Genomic DNA, 19,010 nt, shown 5'->3' with positions numbered 1-19,010 from the left:
TGCCTGGCGTGGCTTGGTGCTTGCTCACCAGCTGTCTGAGGACGGTGGGAGAGAAAGAAGCTGGCTTACACCCTTCAGCAGGAATGGCCCTGTGAGGAGTTTGGGCAGTGAGAACAAAGAGCAATAACTATCCCCCCCCAAACTGCGGGGAGCGGGGGGGGGGGGGGGGGGGGGAGGGAAGCAGAGGGTGCTGAGGGGCTCTCCCCAACTAGAGGGAGCGTAGGGGAGTTCCCTCGTCCTTCAGCGTCACTTGTGGCCACCAAGAGGGGGTCCTATTACTTGACAAAGTGGCAGCGGGATCCCAGATATCCGTCCCGGGACACATAAGGCGAGTGACTTTGGTACATTCAGGCTTAAAAGTGGGAAGGGGAGTGATGATGAATGGATCAAGGGGAGAGGTCTGAGAATGATGTTGGGGGATACACTGATGGAATATAGAAACAGGACCCCACCTGTACTGAGCACCTAGTGGCCGCTGGGAATTTTATATCTCTTGGTTGTTTAATTCTCCAATAACCAAGGAGACCTTGATGGAGGCAGAAACTCAGGCTTCCAGAGCCGAGTTTCCACACCTTGTCCTGGCGCCCAGCTAGAGTAAGCAGTGGAGCTGAGACCCGACCCTCTTCCACCAGTGAGGGCGCGTGGACCCTCTCCTGGGTTGAGGGCGACTGCAGCCAGCTACAGGGCAAACAGGTGGTGCCCTTGCCTGGGGCCAGTCCTGACTGCAGCAGAGTGAGTATGAAAGTTTGGGGAGAGATGGTCACTTGGTCCCTAGGCAGCTGGAGTTACAATGGCCCATCTCCCCTGGTGGATGCTGAGGAGGCGCACACGTGCGCTTTGCCAGCAGGACCTTGGCCGGGAGGAGAGGCTGGGAAACCCACGGCGCGGCTGGCACTACACGCTGAGCCCAGATGCGGGGGTGGGACCCGGAGAGGGGGCGGCGGGGAGAAGGCTGGGGTGGGGGTGGGGGTGGGGCGGGGGCGGGGTGCGGGGAGGAGCGATTGTGACCTGCCCGGGCCCTCCCCTCCGCGGGCACTGTGATGCTGCCAGGCAGCTGCCCGCCGGGCATGTCTGTCCCCGGCCCCCTCCCGCCCAGTGTGTCACAACAGCGGAGGCGGCTGTATCTGGAGCAGTTGGGGTGGGTAGGCCCAGCTGGGAGGCGAGCCGGCGAGGAGAGAGGCCGCGATGGTGAGCCTTCCCGGGGCTGGCCCCCCGGGCGCGGGGCCGCTGGGCCGGGCGCGGGGCGGGCGCGCAGCGGGGAGCCGCGTCCACGCGGGGCGAGCCCCCTCCCCCCGCGGTGGAGCCACCCGCAGAGCTCCCAGTCTTCTGGGGGTGGGGGTGGGAGTGTCAGTTCAGGGTCGCAGGGGGTCGAACCCTCGGGCGGGAGGCGCCTGCGGCCAGCACCCTTTTCCCGACGGGGCAAAGCGGAGACCTGCGCGCTCGCGGGTGAGGGCGCGGAGGACGTAGCGAGCCCGATGGAGAGGCGTGTGCGGCTCGAGGGCTCCCCAGATGGGGGTCCAGGGTCGGGAGAGAGGGAGCCTCTAAGGGATCCGATGGGTGGGCTGGGGCAGCGGGGGAGGCAGGTGCAGCCAGATCTTCAAACCCAGCCAGATGTGTCAGGGCCCCGGAACGCCACGGAGGGCTTGGGAAGTCGCGACCCCACCCCGCTCGAGGCGGTTCTCGTTCACATCCTCCGGCCGTCGCCTTGGGTTCGGGGCACCCAGCCCGAGCGCGCCCGCACCCTCCGCGGCCGCTCAGTGTCCCAGGCGCTGGCGCCCGCGCCGCTTCCCCCGTTCTTTTTTAGCGGTCAAAGCTGGAAGGGTTTGGCGCCCAGACGTCTCCCTCCCGAGGGTCAGGGCACTTCGGACTCGCGGTTTTGCTCCCTACCCTGGCTGGGGGGCTCGGCCGCCGCTCCTTTCCTTCCTCTCCGCGCCTGTCTCCGTCTGCAAACCGGTTTGCAGTTGTGGATTCTGCCTGCTGCCGACGGCTCCCCCAGACTCGGGAGTCACACCTTCCAGAACCCCAATCCCCGCACCCCACTGGGAAAATTCACCCCCAGTCCGCTTCCCGAAGGCCTGGAACCCAGAAATCTCACGGCAGCGGGGAGATAGGTTGGAAATGTGGCAAGCGGGGTGCAGAACGGGCGTTTCCCACAGGCCAAGGTCAGGTTCACTCGCGCTCCTCTCCAGGAACCCCCCACCTCCCTGGCCCCTGCTCATTTTGGACAGTGCCCAGGACTTTCTGGCTCTGGTCCCAGCTCTGCTGCTTCTAGCTCCAAGTCTGTCCAGCCCCCGCCCTGTCCCCAGTATGCTTCCAGAGACACCTGGGAGCTGCAAGAACTTGAGGCTACTGGGGAGAGTGGCCAGAGGAACCCACATTTGCTAGAGACTCCTGGTGTGGGGCCATAGAAGGAGCTCATGGGTGGGAGTTCAGAATTTTTACTCCTAGCTCTGTAGCTAGCTGTGTGTCCTCAAGGAAGCCTCTTAACCTCTCTGGTGAAGAGGTGTCATGGAACAAATTTCTAAGTTTCCACTTAAAATTAAATATTTATGTATTTATATGTTTATGTAAAACTTTATCATAGAGAATTTCAAACATTATACAAAAGTAGAGAAAATGATCAAATGAACCCCTGTAAATCCAATATCCAGCGTCAACAATTATTAACTTGTGACTGGTTTTGCTTTATTTTATTTTTTTAAAGATTTATTTATTTCACTCCCCTTTCCCCCGTTGTCTGCTCTCTGTGTCCTTTCGCTGTGTGTTCTTCTGTGTCTGCTTGCATTATCAGGTGGCACTGGGGAATTGCATCTCTTTTTTTGTTGTGTCATCTTGCTGTGTCAGCTCTCCGTGTGTGCGGCGCCATTTCTGGGCAGGCTGCACTTTTTGCAAGCAGGGTGGCTCTCCTTGCGGGGTGCAACCTTGCGCGTGGGGCACCCCTACACAGGGCGGCATTCCTTGCATGCAGCAGCACTGCACGTGAGCCAGCTTCCTGTACGCATCAGGAGGCCCTGGGGATTGAACCCTGGACCCTCCATATGGTAGATGGATGCTCTATCAGTTGAGCCACGGCCTCTTCCCTGGTCTTGCTTTATTTATTTCCTTTACCCATTCCACCCCCATTACATTCCTTGGCAATAAACTATGTAATTGATATTTATAATATAATATCTGGCACACAGCTAGTGGCTTATAATTTTCAAAGTGCTTTTCTTTGCATCTTTTAATTTTGGCCTGAATGCTGTAGTGACTCTCAAAGTGGAGTGGAAAGGAGGCTCACAGGAGACCCAAGGACCATAAGCCTGTCCCTTTGAGCAAACGTCAGTGTGTATTTGATAGGCAAGTTTCTGAAAATATCTGGTAGATCAAAATTTTAAGCAGTAAAACCTTATATTAAGCAAGTGAAAGAATTTGGGTGTTTGAAAGAACACCCATGGTTGAATATTTTGAGAAGGTAATACTATCTTTTATTTTGAAGCATTAAATTTTGTGTAATAGGTTCTATTTAGGATATTTACTTGTCTGTATGGCATTGTCTTGGTGTATTCTTTTGCTGAACATTTCCCACTCACAGAACTTCTTTCTAAAAATTTCTTGATCCATTCCTGGAAGGCTAGGATGACTTGTCTGGGATCATACAAAGAATCCCATCCTTGAAGAAATGATTTAAATTCCTCCAGTGGGTTAAGTTGCAGACAGCTGTCTCCCCTGCTCCCCACAGAGGGTAGGGATGGCTGTCTCTGTTTAAGAAGAATTTGATTTGGCATTGCTGTAGGTTCTAGGTAAGAAATTTCCCTATAACTGAGCATTCATATCTGCTCTCACTGTCCCTCTCATAAGCAACCCTCCTGGGAACCGAGACTGTGAAACATCTGTTGGGAAGTGGTACAGAGAATCCTGGCCAGGCACCCCGAGCCAAACCCGAGTCAATGGTCACAGGCCACAGAAAAAGTGTTTGTGGTTTAAGGGGAGGTGAGACCATCTGCAATCCATCCTTCTTAATTCCATTCCTTTTGGACCGGGGAGCGCTAATTCAGATGGAAGCAGGCCTCAAGGGGCACCCAAGAGCCCGTCTCCCTGCAAAAACGAGCAGGTAGAGGGGAGAGGAGAGAGTTCTGGGAGCAAGGTGGACACCACTTCTACGTCTGCTGGTCCTCTGCAGCCTGGACTGAGCAGGCAGGCACGGCTGAGCCCTGCGGGCCGATCAGAAATCCTGACCTCAGGGCACTACGGGGCGCTTCCTGGGGCTGCAGGTCCCTGCTGGGTCCTGCCTGGCCACCACCAAGTGCAGCCCCCCCCCCGGGGATGTGGAGGGCATGCCTCCAAACACCCAGGGAGCCTCCGTCACTGAGCTCCCCGCTGTGGGCTGCGGGCAAAGGCGCTGGGCACTCGAGAGGAGCCAGCGAGTTTCAGTAGGAAGCTGCAGGCTCAGATCAGGCTCGGGAGGGAGCTGGGGGTGCGGTTCCTGCTTCAGGGTTCACGGCCGTGTGTCCTTCCCGAGGGCGGTCCTGAGTGACCTGGGAGGGAAGAGAAAAACGAAAATGAACTTTGGAGGAGGCTCTAGCCTGTGAATGCAGAGCCTGCGATAGGGGTTGTGTGGGAGGCTGTGGCTGCCTCGAGGGGGGGACGTGGATCAACCGCCCCCTTTATCGTGGGCCACCAAGGGACCCACAAACGATCTCGGGACCTCTCAGAGTGGCCTTGTGGTTGGCCTTTCCGCTGCCCGTGTCCCCCTGTTGGAACTTCTCCCAGAGAACGGGGCACGGGGCAGGCGCTGTGTGATTCTGATGGAGATGCCCGAGGTCAGCTAAAGTCCAAGGCCTTTGTCACTTCACGGGGCTGCTCCTGCTGGGACTTTCCCACCACGCATCCCTGTCCTTCCCGAGTCGGTCTCTCGCCAGCCCTACCGCCGCCCTAACTGCTGTGCCTGTGACCCGGGCCCCTCTCCGGGCCATATTCACTCCGTTGTTAATTCAGGTCGGCTCTTTGTTCTGGCTGTTTCTAGCTTCCCGGTTAGCCTTTGTTCTGATTGAGTCCAAAGGTGCCCTAATTGGAGGGTTCTGAGAGGAGATAATTCAAGCACGCTCTTATGAATCACCTTTGCTCTTACTTTAATTATCTTTCTGTAACACTGAGGATCTGCTTTTTACTCGTCATCCCCCATCTAGGGCCTAAAATGTGTGTGCTTTATTATTCCAGCCTGACAACTAGAAATCATTTGGTGGTCTTTGACGGCACCGGTGGTTGGGTGAATGTGGACCGGTCTCGGGTTTTCACAGGGTGTACACCGCTGGCCCCTTTTAGTTCCTTTCCTAGAAAATATGCCAGTTTTACTGTTTTGTGATACGTTGCAATGATTTTTACAGCTGCAAAGCTTTCTTCTACAGGGGATAGTGATTCGTTTATCTTACTCCTTTGAGAACAAAACAAAGGGACACGACTAATATTAAAATAGAAAGATATAAGGTGGGCAGTGGAATTTAGAAAGGGTGGAACGTTCTAGAATTCCCTTTTTTTGATATTCTGCAAAGCAGTCTCTGCTCCCTGTGGAAGATGGTGGTAGGTGGCACCGATGACTCATCTGTGCTGCCCTTCATGAGCCCACGCTCCTGTCAAACTGAGCAGTTTGTGAGGCCTGCCCTACATGTTCCTGCCTCTCGGCCTTGGTTCACACTGCTGCCACCTAAAATGCCCTGGGTCATCTTTGCATGTCTGAAATCTTCAGGGTCCCCACGAATATTCCTCCTGCCTGGGGAACCAAGCCAGACGCTGTCTTTCTGTCCTTTGAACTCCCGGTGCACTTGGTCTGTGTGTCCCTGAGACACTGGCCACCCTCCGGCTTGGGAAATAGAGTGTCAGCCCCCTCAGTTTATTGAGCACCTGGTACCTTTAAGCACTGCCTGCAGTGCTGGGGATCCAGTGAGCCAAAGAAGAATTCTTACTCCACTAGGAGAGTCAGACAAGCAAACAGGCAGCTGTGATACGGTGTGATAAAGGCGACGACGGGGACAGGGGCACGGTGGGAGCACACAGCCCCGGCGCTGTCCTGGTCTGTGGAGGAAGGGACATTTAACTCAAGACGTGAAGGAGGAGTCGGACCTTCCCGTGCCTCCGTGCACGTAATAATACAATAAATATTTGTGATAGGAAGAAACAGTATTCTCGCAGGTCTGTGAGCAGACATCACACTCTTCTTGAGGAAAGGAATTCCCTTCTCTTCATCCCCGTGATTGCTGGGCAGAGGCTCTGGCAGCACCCGGGGAGCCCCTGCCCTCACAGGGGCACAGCACTGGTCTGAGCTCTACAAGCCCAGATCCAAAATAGAACTGAGAGAGAGAGAGAGAGAGAAACTGTGGGAGAGAACATGAGCTCTGATGGGCCAGAGTGGGGAATCTGAAATACGAGTTTGGAACAGACCTAGGACTTGAATATCTCCTGCTGGGTCACCTTACCCTCTGCCCCCACCCCGCTGCCAGGCACACCAGCTCTGAGAAACAGATTTCTGGCTCTGTCAGAGAGAGATGACCCATTTTCAAAGAGGCTACCCGCCACGAGCCATTCTCAGTTTCTGCTCTGGAGCTTTTTCCTGTTCGGAGCTTACCTAGAAGCGTGGCCTTGCTGTGTGATGATCAGGCTTGTGTGGGAGAAGACACCGGCCCATCTTGGGACACTGGAAATTGGGAGTGCAAGTGAGGCTGGAGGTTGTGGGGTGTAAAGAACTCAGGTGGGAGCAGTGCAGCTGGCCTGGTCCAGGCTCTTTGGCTACAGACTGATGTGATCTAGCATCTGTCCCTTTACCTCTCTGAGCCTCAGCTTTTCCATCCATAAAATAATGGGAGAGCGCCTCCTCTCAGGTGCTATAACATACAACCCAGTCTAAGTGTCCCTGGTTATGACAGATGGATGACCTTTCTTGGGCATGAGACCTGGCCTCCCAAGGGCAATGACCCCGAGTCTGCTCTGTGCTCATCTATGTAAAATTTCTTGGGGAGTTTGGGGACCCATGGCAAGTGTCTGGGGGTGGGGATCAGGCAGAGTGTGGCTGCAGAAGGCTAGCCAGTGCCGGTGCTGGAGGAGCTGAGGTTTGGACTGCTTCTTGCTTCCCATCTGGGAGCAGATATAAAAGCCGCCTCCCACATGGGCACGCACAGCTCCTTGGAGCTCCATCAGGGCTCAGGCAGCTTTTCGTTTTCCTTGTGATGTCTCCAGGTAACTTTAAAATCCTTGTTATGTTTACATTCCTTTTACTGTGGAACAGTCCCTCCTACTACCTTTAGTTTTCATGAATTAAAAACACTAGACCAGTGCTCGCTTTGGCAGCAAGTATACTAAAATTGGAACCACACAGAGAGAATTAGTACGGCCCCTGCGCAAGGACGACACACAAATCTGTGAAGCGTTCTATATTTTTTGAGGGGAGGGAGAGGGAAAAATAGGTGTGATATGTGGGCATTTTCAGGACCTTGGAATTGTCTTGAATGATGTTGCAATGACATACAGGTAATTATATATCTTGTCATAACTTACAAAATTGTGCAGGAGAGAGTTTAAACTATAGTGTAAACTATAATCTACACTTAGTGGCAACACTCTAATCTGTGTTCGTCAATTGTAGCAAATGTATCACACTAATGAAGGATGTTGTTAATGTGGGAAAGTGTGGGAGGGGGAGGGAGGGGGGCATAGGGGAATCCCCTATTTTTTTTTTTTACTTTTAAAAAAATTTATTGTTTTTTTAATCCCTACATTTTTTACATAACATTTACATAATCTGAGTATCTTCTAAAAAATATTTAAAAAATAAAACAAAAAGCGAAGCAAAACGAAACAAAAAAGACTAGACCAGCTGCCCTACCTAGAATGTCCCACTGCCTTAGTTTGCCAGAGCTGCTATGACAAATACTACATGGTGGGATGGCTTAGACAAGTACTTGTTGCCTCCTGGTTTTGAAGATTAGAAGTCCAAAAGCAAGGTGTCAGCAAGGCAGTGCTTTCTCCCTGAAGTCTGTAACAGTCTGGCGCTGGCTGGCTGCAGTTCTTGGGGTTCCTTGTAACTCTACCTCGGGTCACATGTTGATGTTCTTCATCTCCTCCAGTGTCTGCTCCTTTGGTTTCTGCTGACTTCCTACTTCTCTTTGTAAGGCTTCAGGTAAAAGGGATTAAGGCCCACCCTGATTCCGTTTGGCCACACCTAAAGAGGATTTTAGAAGCTCCTATTCACACATGAGTCCACAACTTTAGTAACATCTTCAAAGTGTCCCCTTTACAAAGGGGCTCATACTGCAGGGCTGGGAACTAGAACTTGAACATGTCTTTTGTTGGGGTCCGTGATTCAATCTACCACACCCACCTTCTGGATTTGTTTTATTGTTTCCTCATGATGTCATTTAACTTATCCCTCTGATCCCTGTGCTTTCTGTAAAGTGGGAGTTAAATCTAAAGTGTTTAATAGATTAAGGCTGGACGTTTTTTTTTTTTTTTTTTTTTTAGATTTTATTTATTTATTTAATTTCCCCCCCTCCCCTGGTTGTCTGTTCTCGGTGTCTATTTGCTGCGTCTTGTTTCTTTGTCCGCTTCTGTTGTCGTCAGCGGCACGGGAAGTGTGGGCGGCGCCACTCCTGGGCAGGCTGCTCTTTCTTTTCACGCTGGGCGGCTTTCCTCACGGGCGCACTCCTTGCGCGTGGGGCTCCCCCACGCGGGGGACACCCTTGCGTGGCACGGCACTCCTTGCGCGCATCAGCGCTGCGCATGGCCAGCTCCACACGGGTCAAGGAGGCCCGGGGTTTGAACCGCGGACCTCCCATATGGTAGACGGACGCCCTAACCACTGGGCCAAAGTCCGTTTCCCAAGGCTGGACGTTTTTGACAAGAATTCCCTATGGGGGAAGGGTATGTGTATGTTGAATTGCATCACATCAGGAGGCCCTTCTTGGCTGATTGTCTCAGTACTGGTCATGTTAAGGTTGAACATGGCTTTAGGCTGGTGACAGCTGGAGCCTTCTTTGTAATTACTTTGTCCCATTGTGACCAGCAAGTAGCTGATTATTTGTCACTGTGGGAAGGTCCATCAATTTATCACCTAATGGTTTTGGCATCCTTGTCCAAATCAATTAATTAGAAATTGTAATATGTCAATATTTCTTTTTTATAATGCAATTTTATTGAAACATATTCACAAACTATACAATACTCTGAAGGTGTAATCACAGAGTTGTGCATTCATCACTTTAATCAGTATTAGTATTTTCAATATTTCTTTTTTTAAAAAATTTTCAGGAGGTGCCAGGGATTGAACCTAGGACCTCATACATGGGAAGCAAGGGCTCAACCACTGAGCTACGTCTGCTCCCCAATATTTCTTAATCTATCATTCTTTCTACATTTATTAGCTGTCATTCTTCTGTTTCAAAAAGAGAGATTTTTCTCATTGACTGGGCTGTTGAGAGATGGGGACATATGAGGTTTTTATTTTTCCTGGAGGTTCTCTTTTTTAATAGCTGGAGGGACTTGTAGATTTCCATATCTACAGATTATTTCAATCAAGCCCTGTCCTTATTCTTTTGCATGCTCAGATTGTCTTATCATTGGCAGTGGGCACCTCTTCAGGTTGGCTTCTGAGATGTTTAGACATCACGCTTGTCTTTGTTAGCTTCCTTTTTCCAGGCTCATTGTGTATGTTCTCTGCCCCACACCTGGACATCTCCACTTTTCTAAGGAGCCCTGGTTCCTGTTTGGGGAGTGGCATTTTGAGACCTTCCTTTTCTTTTGATTGGTAGAACCATTTTTGACTTTTGGGAGCATCCACGGACTTGCCAGTTATTTCTGGGTCAATTTTATGCCTCCAATTAACCTTGCGAATTAGTTTAACAGGGACAATTGCTTTTCCTAAGAGGTGTGTGTGTGTGTGAAAGAGAGAGAGAGAGACGTCTGTGAAGACTGGCTTGTTGATTATTGGTGTGAGATTATGGGGGTGCATCAAAAGAGGCTAAAACCACCGATAACATGGTGCTGGTGGGTCTCGGTCCTCAAGATCCTTTCCCTCCCGTGACCTCTGATCTTCCTGAAGTTTCCCAGCATCTTTCCTGAAAAGGCACAGAACATTCCAGAAGGGAGGGCAGACTGGAGCAGCAGCACGGATGGGGCCGGAAGGAGGTTGTGGTGCTTTGAGGGGTGGGGGTGTGGTGGGGAAAGGCTCAGAAGGCTGAGGGTCAGGGCCACAGGGGCGCTGCCACCCAGAAGGAGGCTGTGGGGCATCAGGCTCCTTTCAGGCTTCTCCAGTGTCCCCTCAGCTCTAGACACCTCCCTGGCAAGCCGCAGCTGCGTGCTGCTTGTGGGTGGTTCCTGGGTGTAGACCACCGCTTCCCTTAGCCTGAACTGAGTCCCAAGATGGCCCAGAAAACAAACCCCACCATGAAGGAGAGAGGACTGGGGACTACCTGCACCTCTCCCAGGTGGAGAGTACAGCTACGAGGTAATGAAAATGATCGTGGTGAAGGTGACGATAGCCTTGACCGTGGCTAGCAGTTATTGGCTCCTCTTTGCCTCATTTAATTCTCACCACCACCCTAGGAGGGGGGCGCTAAGTAGCTCAACCAAGGACACACAAAAAACGGAGAAGGCAGGATTTGAATGCTGGGCTGTGGGCAACTTTGATCTTGAAGCCCCATGCTGGCCCTGGGCTCATTTAAATATAGCTGGGCTGTGGTCGGGGCAGGGCTGGGTCGAACACCGGATGCTGGGAATCCCTGCACTCTGCCCTTCTTAAGGCAGGGGTCGTGGACCCCTCAGCTCTAGCTGATCCTTGGGGATGTTATCAGGACAGCTGCCCTGCCATCTGTGCCCAGAGAAAACCCCAAGTTCCAGGAGCCCTCTACTCTGATGTGGACTCCCCTTGCTTCCAGGCTCAGCCATGCCCTCTGGAGGCTCTGCTTCTGGCCTGGGTTACCTGGGGCTGGAAAATGCCAGGCCAGGTCATGGATAAGAATAGAAACCCAGAGAGCAGGCACATTCTGCCCTGCTGGGCTCTGGTGGGCATCAGGGGCACAGAGCCCACCATTGGGGACCATTGCCTCCCCATCGGCAGGGCGCTGATTCCCTCCTCCTGGCCGGACTTCATGCTGCATTTCTACATACCCACACAGCACCCCTCACTCACGCATGACTCCCCACCCTCAGCTGTTAGCCCTAGGACTGCGACCTCACACCAGAGGAACATGGAGATAAGGACACTCTAAAGGTCAGCTTTATTTAACACTTGGCTTGACATAGGTGGTGGCAGCCACCAAGATGTTCCGATCTCTCAGGATTTGGGTAGAGCCTAGTTTATACCTGCCAGCCTCCCTGTGGACGTTCATGTGTATACCGTGAACTACACCCATGCGACCCACTTCCAAAGCATACCACTTCCAAGCGCGTTTGATGGCTCGATAAAATTCTGAGACTGTGGTGTATGTGTGTGTGTGTTTGTGTGTGGTGTCGCTGCTGTGCAGGAAGGTCAGAGTCTAGGACTGAAGATGAATGCCACCACTGTGTGTCAGGGTGACGTTCAGGATAGTTTCTACTGTCATCGTTCTTCCTTTGCCTTCCTCACTGGGCCAGGAATCTATGATTTAGAATTTGCCCTTTGTTTCACCTGCGCACCAGTTCTCTTTTTCCTTTCCCTGGTGCCAAGGATTAACTCTGGAAAGCAACCTTTAGAGGAACCCACAAGTCAACTGTGTCTTCTTTGGAGCCAAGTCTTGGTGCAGACCCTGCCTGGCTTTGGGGGAGCAGGGCAGGAGGGTTTCCTGGAATTCTGAACTCCAGGGAGAGACAAGGCCTCAGGGGTAGGGGATCTGGGGCCAAGCGTGGCCGGGGACCAAGGACTCTCTGACCTTGACACTGACCTCTCCCTCCACAGCGGGAATGCATATCAGTCCACGTGGGTCAGGCGGGAGTTCAGATCGGCAATGCCTGCTGGGAGCTCTTCTGCCTGGAGCACGGCATCCAGGCGGACGGCACCTTCGGCGCCCAGGCCAGCAAGGTCAACGATGATGACTCTTTCACCACCTTTTTCAGTGAGACTGGCAATGGGAAGCATGTGCCCCGGGCGGTCATGGTGGACCTGGAGCCTACCGTCGTGGGTGAGTGTGGGAGAGAATCTTCTCCCCAGACAGCGAAACCGAAAACTGCAAGCTTTCGCCCGTGATGGCTAAGAAAGCCGAATGTCCCTGTGGAAGCTGAACTAGAACTCCCCAAACAGGACTTTTATCAGCTCCTCAGAGTCTCCATAGTTTTGAGGAAATCTCACAAGGACCTCTGCTCCCCCTTAACAGCTGTAACCTGTGTGAAACAAAATGCCCCTGGGTAAGCCCCTTCCTCTCCCTGAGAGAGACTGAAACTGTCAATTGTTACCACACGCTCAAGGTAAACAAAACCCTTTTAGAAATGATAACATGCTTCCCAAATAGTCAATTGTCCCAAGCATAGGTTTCTATCCTTGTTGAAGTCTCTCCTCACGGGTCTGGTGTAACCATGCAGTGTCTTACACACAACATGGAATCACAGCCAGGGGCTGCTGTAGTTCTAGAATGAACCTCATTTAGATCTTGGAAAACAGAGGATTTCTGACCTGTGTGGGGGAAATTTCTGCTGTTCCGCTCCTTCCCCTTTCCTTTCTCCCTCCCCACACCACCGCTTTCTCTTGGGTTTGCTCCCAGAGCCAGTCCTCAACGCAACACTGGCATTTCCTCAGCTTCAAGGCTGGCCCACCAAGGCAGGGATGGACCAGTTCCTCAGAGATGTCTGGCACACGCTGGTAATACCTGAATACTAATTTCTAGGGGCAACAGAGGCAAAAAGAACTCTCCCAGGCCATTGCACAAATGGCTGATTTGCTGGGAGTGGGCAGGTGGGTAGAGGGACCCTGATCAGAAGAGATGATGGAGTTGGGGCCCTAAGCATCTTGGTTGGCCTCGTGTTCACCCACTTTGTGAGGCCCCTTGGAGGTGAGCACAACCCCTTAACAGCCTCTCTGGGGCTCTTGCTCCTCTAGACTCTGGCACATAGCTTGATTTCCGAGTCATTCTAAAACTTCTGTCATGCCTGACATATGCCATTGCCACCTGGGGGCACAGACAAGGAGTGGGACAGCCCCTGAGAGCATGCAGGATCTGGGTAGATCACCCTGTATCTCTCTCCACATGCCTAGAACATTTTTAGAAGAGTGAAGTTGGGTTAACTTATTGGTGTCAAGGCTAACCTTGAAGCATGAAGGCCCGAGGCCTTGATGGGTCGAGGTAGAAGGAAGTAGAGGCAGGCAGCCTTGGTGTGTGGTTAGCTTTGTAAGCCGGAGCCTTTTTGGTTCCAGCCAGCAGAACTCAGACTTCTGGCTCTGTCAGTGCCTCTGTCACCCTGCAGTTCTCTTGGCTATTAGTAGATTTATCATAGTGTTCTCCTGGCTTCAACTCAGTGGAGTTTTACAGGTGGGGAAACATACCCAGAGGGTGTGGTGTGCTACTCCAGTGGGAAGGGAGGCTTCTCCCCTGGGAACCAAGAAATACCTGATGTTCCCTTCTCTTCGCAGATGAGGTTCGGGCAGGAACTTACCGCCAGCTCTTCCATCCAGAGCAGCTGATCACAGGAAAGGAGGATGCAGCAAATAATTATGCGCGGGGGCACTACACAGTGGGCAAGGAGAGCATCGACCTGGTGTTGGACCGCATACGGAAGCTGGTAAGTGTCCAAAGGGCAGGCTGGTGGTGGGTCGGGCTCGAGTGCCCAGCCTGGGGAGAGGCACATGGCCCCTGGTTTCAGGATGGAGCACCCAGGGACTGGGGATTATCTGCTTATATTCTATAAGGAAGCATTTACGGAAGTGGTACCTCTTCCTGCATCTGGGCATCATGGATTCCTTACAGGTTGATGCTCTATTAATACTCCAGGGTAGTATCTGTGGAAGATTCCAGGTATAAGGAAGGCTCTGGTCTTTGCCTGTTGGCAAAGTATAGGTTAATGAAGCATTTAACTTGGAAAAGAACGGATATATTTGAACACTTACAAATGTCAGACATTAACTTTTCCCTTCATTGAATCCCCTGAATAATGATATGAAGGAAGGCCCTGTATTTTACAGATGAAGAAACTGAGGGCCAAGATGTTTCAATAGGTTAGCCATTTTCACAACTAGAAAATGGCAGAGTTGGGATTTGAACCAGGTTGGTCCAATTCCAAAGTTCTGAGTTGTAGGTGGGTCACTCTATTTGAGCCCCCATTCCCTTATCTGTAAAATGGAAGGGGTTTGACTCCACCAGGGATTCTTTACCTGGAAGCCAAGGGTGCCACATTTTTGTATATATTCACTTTTCTGTGTAGGGGAGGATTTGTAGGGTCATCAGTTTCAACATGGCCTGTGATCCCCCAAAGTTTAGAACCATTACATTGCATGATCATAGATCTCACCTGGTCTGCAAATTCTATGATTCTCTGAATTCTGTTAGTTCTGATAGCAGCTAACATTGAGTGCTGACTACACTGTCAGTTCCTTGCTCAGCCCATTATTTTGTATAATGATCACAACCGCATACCCTTGAAGTATCTTGCACACATCCAAAAACCTCATGAGTACTTTTATTGTCCCTACTTTAACAAAAATGAAATGAGGTTTGGAGAGGTTCAAAAACTTGCTCAACTTTTCACAACTGGGAAATGGCAAAGCTGGGACCGAAACTCAGGTCCTCTGACTCCACTTACATTTCCTGAGTTTGATACCCTTGGCTGCCTTCCAAGGCCGGTCTGAGATGTGGAGGTCAGCAGTTTCCATGAAAGCAAATGACAAGGATGGTGAATTGGGTGGGGTTGGGGGCTCTCAAGAGACAAAGGCATTAGCCACCGAGATTCTGACACTTACTCCTGGTTGAATTTAGCTACTGGGCTTGGGATCTTTGTGTATATATTGTCTGTGCATGTGCATGTGCAACTTGCCACCCTGTATTCTAACCAGCCACCCCAAGATCAGTGCAACTCCTTCATGTTTTGATTTTACCTACATAAGTATGTGGAGGGATGGGGTGTGTTGCCCTGTGTTGTCTTCATGAGGGAATTCTCAGAAACATGCAGTCTTCATGGTTTCTTCTATTCATGCCCTTCTCTTTCCAGACGGATGCCTGCTCGGGCTTGCAGGGCTTCCTGATTTTCCACAGTTTTGGTGGGGGCACCGGGTCTGGCTTCACTTCTCTGCTGATGGAACGCCTCTCCCTGGATTACGGCAAGAAGTCCAAGCTAGAGTTTGCTATCTACCCGGCCCCGCAGGTCTCCACTGCAGTAGTCGAGCCCTACAACTCCATCCTGACCACCCACACCACCCTGGAACATTCAGATTGCGCTTTCATGGTGGATAACGAGGCCATCTATGACATCTGCCGCAGGAACCTGGACATAGAACGCCCCACCTACACCAACCTCAACCGCCTCATCAGCCAGATTGTCTCCTCCATCACCGCCTCGCTCCGCTTTGACGGGGCCCTCAACGTGGATCTCACTGAGTTCCAGACCAACCTGGTGCCCTATCCCCGCATCCACTTCCCCCTGGTCACTTACGCGCCTATCGTCTCTGCCGAGAAAGCCTACCACGAACAGCTCTCCGTGGCTGAGATCACCAGCTCCTGCTTCGAGCCCAACAGCCAGATGGTGAAGTGTGACCCGAGGCATGGCAAGTACATGGCCTGCTGCATGCTTTACCGAGGGGATGTGGTGCCCAAGGACGTGAATGTCGCTATTGCCGCCATCAAGACCAAGAGGACCATTCAGTTTGTAGACTGGTGCCCCACGGGCTTCAAGGTGAGAGCTGATGACTCAGCGAGGAGGTAGACAACTGCTTAGACAACCTTAGCAGAGGGGGATTACCAAGGATGGGGGAGGCTTTCCATGGTCTTTTATTTTATTCCATCATTCTGATTACCATCATTCATGTGGTTTAGACCCCCTACTGCCTCTGGTCATGCTATTAATTGTTCAAAAATTTACTGGACACCTCCTATGGGCCAGAGGTTTTACCAGTTGCTGGGGCCAGAGATGAGTATGCTCAGTTATTCCCTTCAGTGGGCATACCAAAGCAAGGTGCATGACCAGTCTCTTGGCTGACCTGTTTGGATGTGAGATTTTGGTCTAGCTGACCCCCTGCTGAGTCAGGGAGTGTGGTATTCCTCCTCCCTGCCCAGCTCCTAGCTGCAGGTATGATCTTTTCCCCCTAGGCAATGCCTATTTGTATATGGCAGTTGTCACTCTTGTAAAACTAATCAAGGTAATTTTTAAAAATGCAGTTTTTACTTTTGTTTTTCAAATAGAAACAAACCAGAACAACCTAGTAGGAGAATGTATGGGATAAAAAGGCAAAATGAGTGGTGTGGGATGAAACAACAAAAAGTCTCCTTTTCGTTTAAGCTGAAGCTCCGAGGGCTTCCAGAAAGATACCCAAGGCAGAGCCAGCCTCTTTAGTTGCTCTTCAGAAAGAGCGCATGCCATGGGGTGGGTGTTGCTGAACTTCGTCCTCTTGAATCTTCTCCAAGGATGTTGTCCCCACTTGACTCAGGTCATGGTACTACTGCTCAGAAGAGAGGAGGGATGGCTCCAGGCACAGCCTCTCTGCTGGCTGGACCCTGTGATCTAGCAAAATATGTGCTGTGGCAAGGTTTCTCTTCATCGTCTTCCCCTTTGGCCCTTTCTCAGTATCACCCTCCATCACCAAGTCGCCTCTCATGTCTGAGAGGCACGAGGAGCCATTTAGCAGGTTGGCTGCCTTTGCTCCCTAATCTGCTGCCGCTGCCTCCCCACTGCTGCACGGTGAAGTGAGGAATGGCAGAGATAGTCAGTTAAGGCATGGCAGCTTGAGTCTGAGGGGGATTTTTGGACAACACTGTGGTTCTCAGTCCCCACAGATAACATTATGGTTCTTCACCCTAGACTTTTTTCAATTTCCTATAGTTTCTGCGGTTGGCTTGTGTGTGAGAGAATTCTAGTAGAGTAGATCCACCATAAAGTTCGGCTGTGGTTGACTTGGGGGACCTGACCATGCTGCTTGGGAAGTTGGCTAGTCCAGGCAAAACCTTTAACCAACTTTGATTGGACTCCTTGATTTTCTTCCAAGAAGGTCTATTCCTTAGGGCCCAGTTACCACTGGTACCATTTCCAGAACCTCCCATTTCCAGCACCTCCTGGGTCTTTTTATTTATTGCTCTGGAATATCCCCATGATCTTTTAAGAAGCCCTTCACCCTTGGCAGAGAAACCTCCCTAAGTTTATTCATAGCCTAACAAAGAGGAACTTCAGATGACGATCTGGGAAAGAATAAGTTTCATAATAATTTCAAGTCTAGAAATTAATTGGCTTATAATACAACTGTTTCCCTTTCAGAGATAAATATGTACAATACACCTCCCTTTCTTTAAAAAAAAATTATCCAACACTTTTTTTTTTTAAGGTTTATTTTATTTATTTCTCTCCCCTTCCCCCATCCCCCTCCCCCAATCTGCTCTCTGTGTCCATTCACTGTGTGTTCTTCTGCGTCCACTTGCATTATCAGGTGGCACTAAGAAACTGTGTGTCTCTTTTTGTTGTTGTTGCATCATCTTGCTGCGTCAGCTTTTCTGTGTGTGCGGTGCCACTCCTGGGCGGGCTGAACTTTTTTCATGTGGGGCGGCTCTCCTTGGCGGGGTGCACTTCTTGCACATGGGGCACCCCTACACAGGGGCGCCCCTGCGTGACATGGCAGTCCTTGTCTGCGGCAGCACTACGCGTGGGCCAGCTCCCCACATGGGTCAGGAGGCCCTGGGTATCAAACCCTGGACCCTCCATATGGTAGGTGGATGCTCTGTGGCCACATCTGCTTCCCAGTACACCTACCCTTTAATGATAATCTCATTCATTCTCCTACTTGAATCTCTCCACTAAAATTTCTACCTTTTATCTTCCCTATTTTCCTTTTCTTCTCTAGTCTTTAGATTCCCCAGCCTTTCCCCTTGGATTTACCTGGACCAGATCCCACTTGCTTGTACTTTCCCTCCAACACTCACCTCCGTCTACCTGCCCGATTCCCCAGCCTCCTGCTTCCCCCCCTCCCCTGCCATCCTGCAGCCCCATTCCCACTCTCACCACGGTGCTCGGCGACCACACTGAAGATACCAAGAGGCCCCCCATCTGGAGAAGCTGCCACCCAGTTTTCCTTGAACTGACTGTGTCTTCTTTTGCCCTCCCTCTTTCTCTGTTGCTCAGGTGGGCATCAACTACCAGCCCCCCACCGTGGTGCCAGGAGGGGACCTGGCCAAGGTCCAGCGGGCCGTCTGCATGCTGAGCAACACCACGGCCATCGCGGAGGCCTGGGCCCGCCTGGACCACAAGTTTGACCTCATGTATGCCAAGCGGGCCTTTGTGCATTGGTATGTTGGCGAGGGAATGGAAGAAGGAGAATTTTCTGAGGCCAGGGAGGACCTGGCTGCCCTGGAAAAGGATTATGAAGAAGTGGGGACTGATTCATTTGAAGAAGAAAATGAAGGGGAGGAATTTTAAATATACACATTCCCCTTGGTTGCTTGGTTGTGTCTCTTTTATTTGTGCTGCTCCACTCAAAAAGCACATTCAACCATTCTAAGAATAACAGACCATACTCCCAACCCCAGCCTGACTTCTGTCTTAGATAGAGGAGGGGGACTGACCTCAGTGGCCATGGATGATTGGGTCAAAAATGGATGCTGGGCTCTGCTGACCCTCCTTTGTTTAAGAGTAGCTGGTGTCACCAAAGATGAGGGTCACTGTGTCTGGTTAGGGTGGAGCCAAGCTACACGTGTGAGGAGGCCTAATCAGGAGTTCAAGTTCTAGAATGGACTGAGTCCACCCCAAACACAGCCTGCTGGCTGGGGAATGGTGGAGCCTGTGGGGAAAGCAGAGGTGGGCATTGGGAAGATGATGGGGTGGGAGTTAGAAGTTCACGTGAATGGGTCTCTAGCAGGGCCCGGGCACTACCCAGATATATCACACAT

General features: G+C 51.4%; 1 protein-coding gene and 1 non-coding gene across 3 annotated transcripts; both read left to right on the top strand.

Moving 5' to 3' along the window:
* Positions 1-1,019: 1,019 nt before the first annotated feature.
* Positions 1,020-18,558, top strand: TUBA8 (tubulin alpha 8). 2 transcript variants are annotated; one of them, XM_004452335.5, is made up of 5 exons: positions 1,020-1,188; positions 11,900-12,122; positions 13,565-13,713; positions 15,136-15,816; positions 18,247-18,558. In XM_004452335.5, the coding sequence occupies exons 1-5, from the start codon at positions 1,186-1,188 to the stop codon at positions 18,538-18,540; spliced, it is 1,350 nt and encodes a 449-aa protein (XP_004452392.1). In that variant the 5' UTR covers positions 1,020-1,185; the 3' UTR covers positions 18,541-18,558. The 2 variants fall into 2 exon arrangements, with proteins under 2 accessions (XP_004452392.1, XP_012378340.1); XM_012522886.4 differs by having other exon boundaries at positions 1,021-1,188; positions 12,058-12,122.
* Positions 7,309-7,411, top strand: LOC111762709 (U6 spliceosomal RNA). The gene has a single exon (XR_002795754.1). It is a non-coding gene; the product is annotated as a U6 spliceosomal RNA (small nuclear RNA).
* Positions 18,559-19,010: the final 452 nt, after the last annotated feature.

The sequence above is a fragment of the Dasypus novemcinctus genome, chromosome 20 (genome assembly GCF_030445035.2).
Source record: "Dasypus novemcinctus isolate mDasNov1 chromosome 20, mDasNov1.1.hap2, whole genome shotgun sequence".
Lineage (NCBI taxonomy): Eukaryota > Metazoa > Chordata > Mammalia > Cingulata > Dasypodidae > Dasypus > Dasypus novemcinctus.
The sequence above is the reverse complement of the archived record's forward strand: the minus strand, read 5'-3'. Positions and strand labels throughout refer to the sequence as shown.

Excerpts from the sequence above, each read along its gene's own strand:
- TUBA8 (XM_004452335.5), top strand. Across the intron at positions 12,123-13,564 it reads CCTGGAGCCTACCGTCGTGG|ATGAGGTTCGGGCAGGAACT; the intron begins GTGAGTGTGGGA and ends TTCTCTTCGCAG. Across the intron at positions 15,817-18,246 it reads GGTGCCCCACGGGCTTCAAG|GTGGGCATCAACTACCAGCC; the intron begins GTGAGAGCTGAT and ends TCTGTTGCTCAG.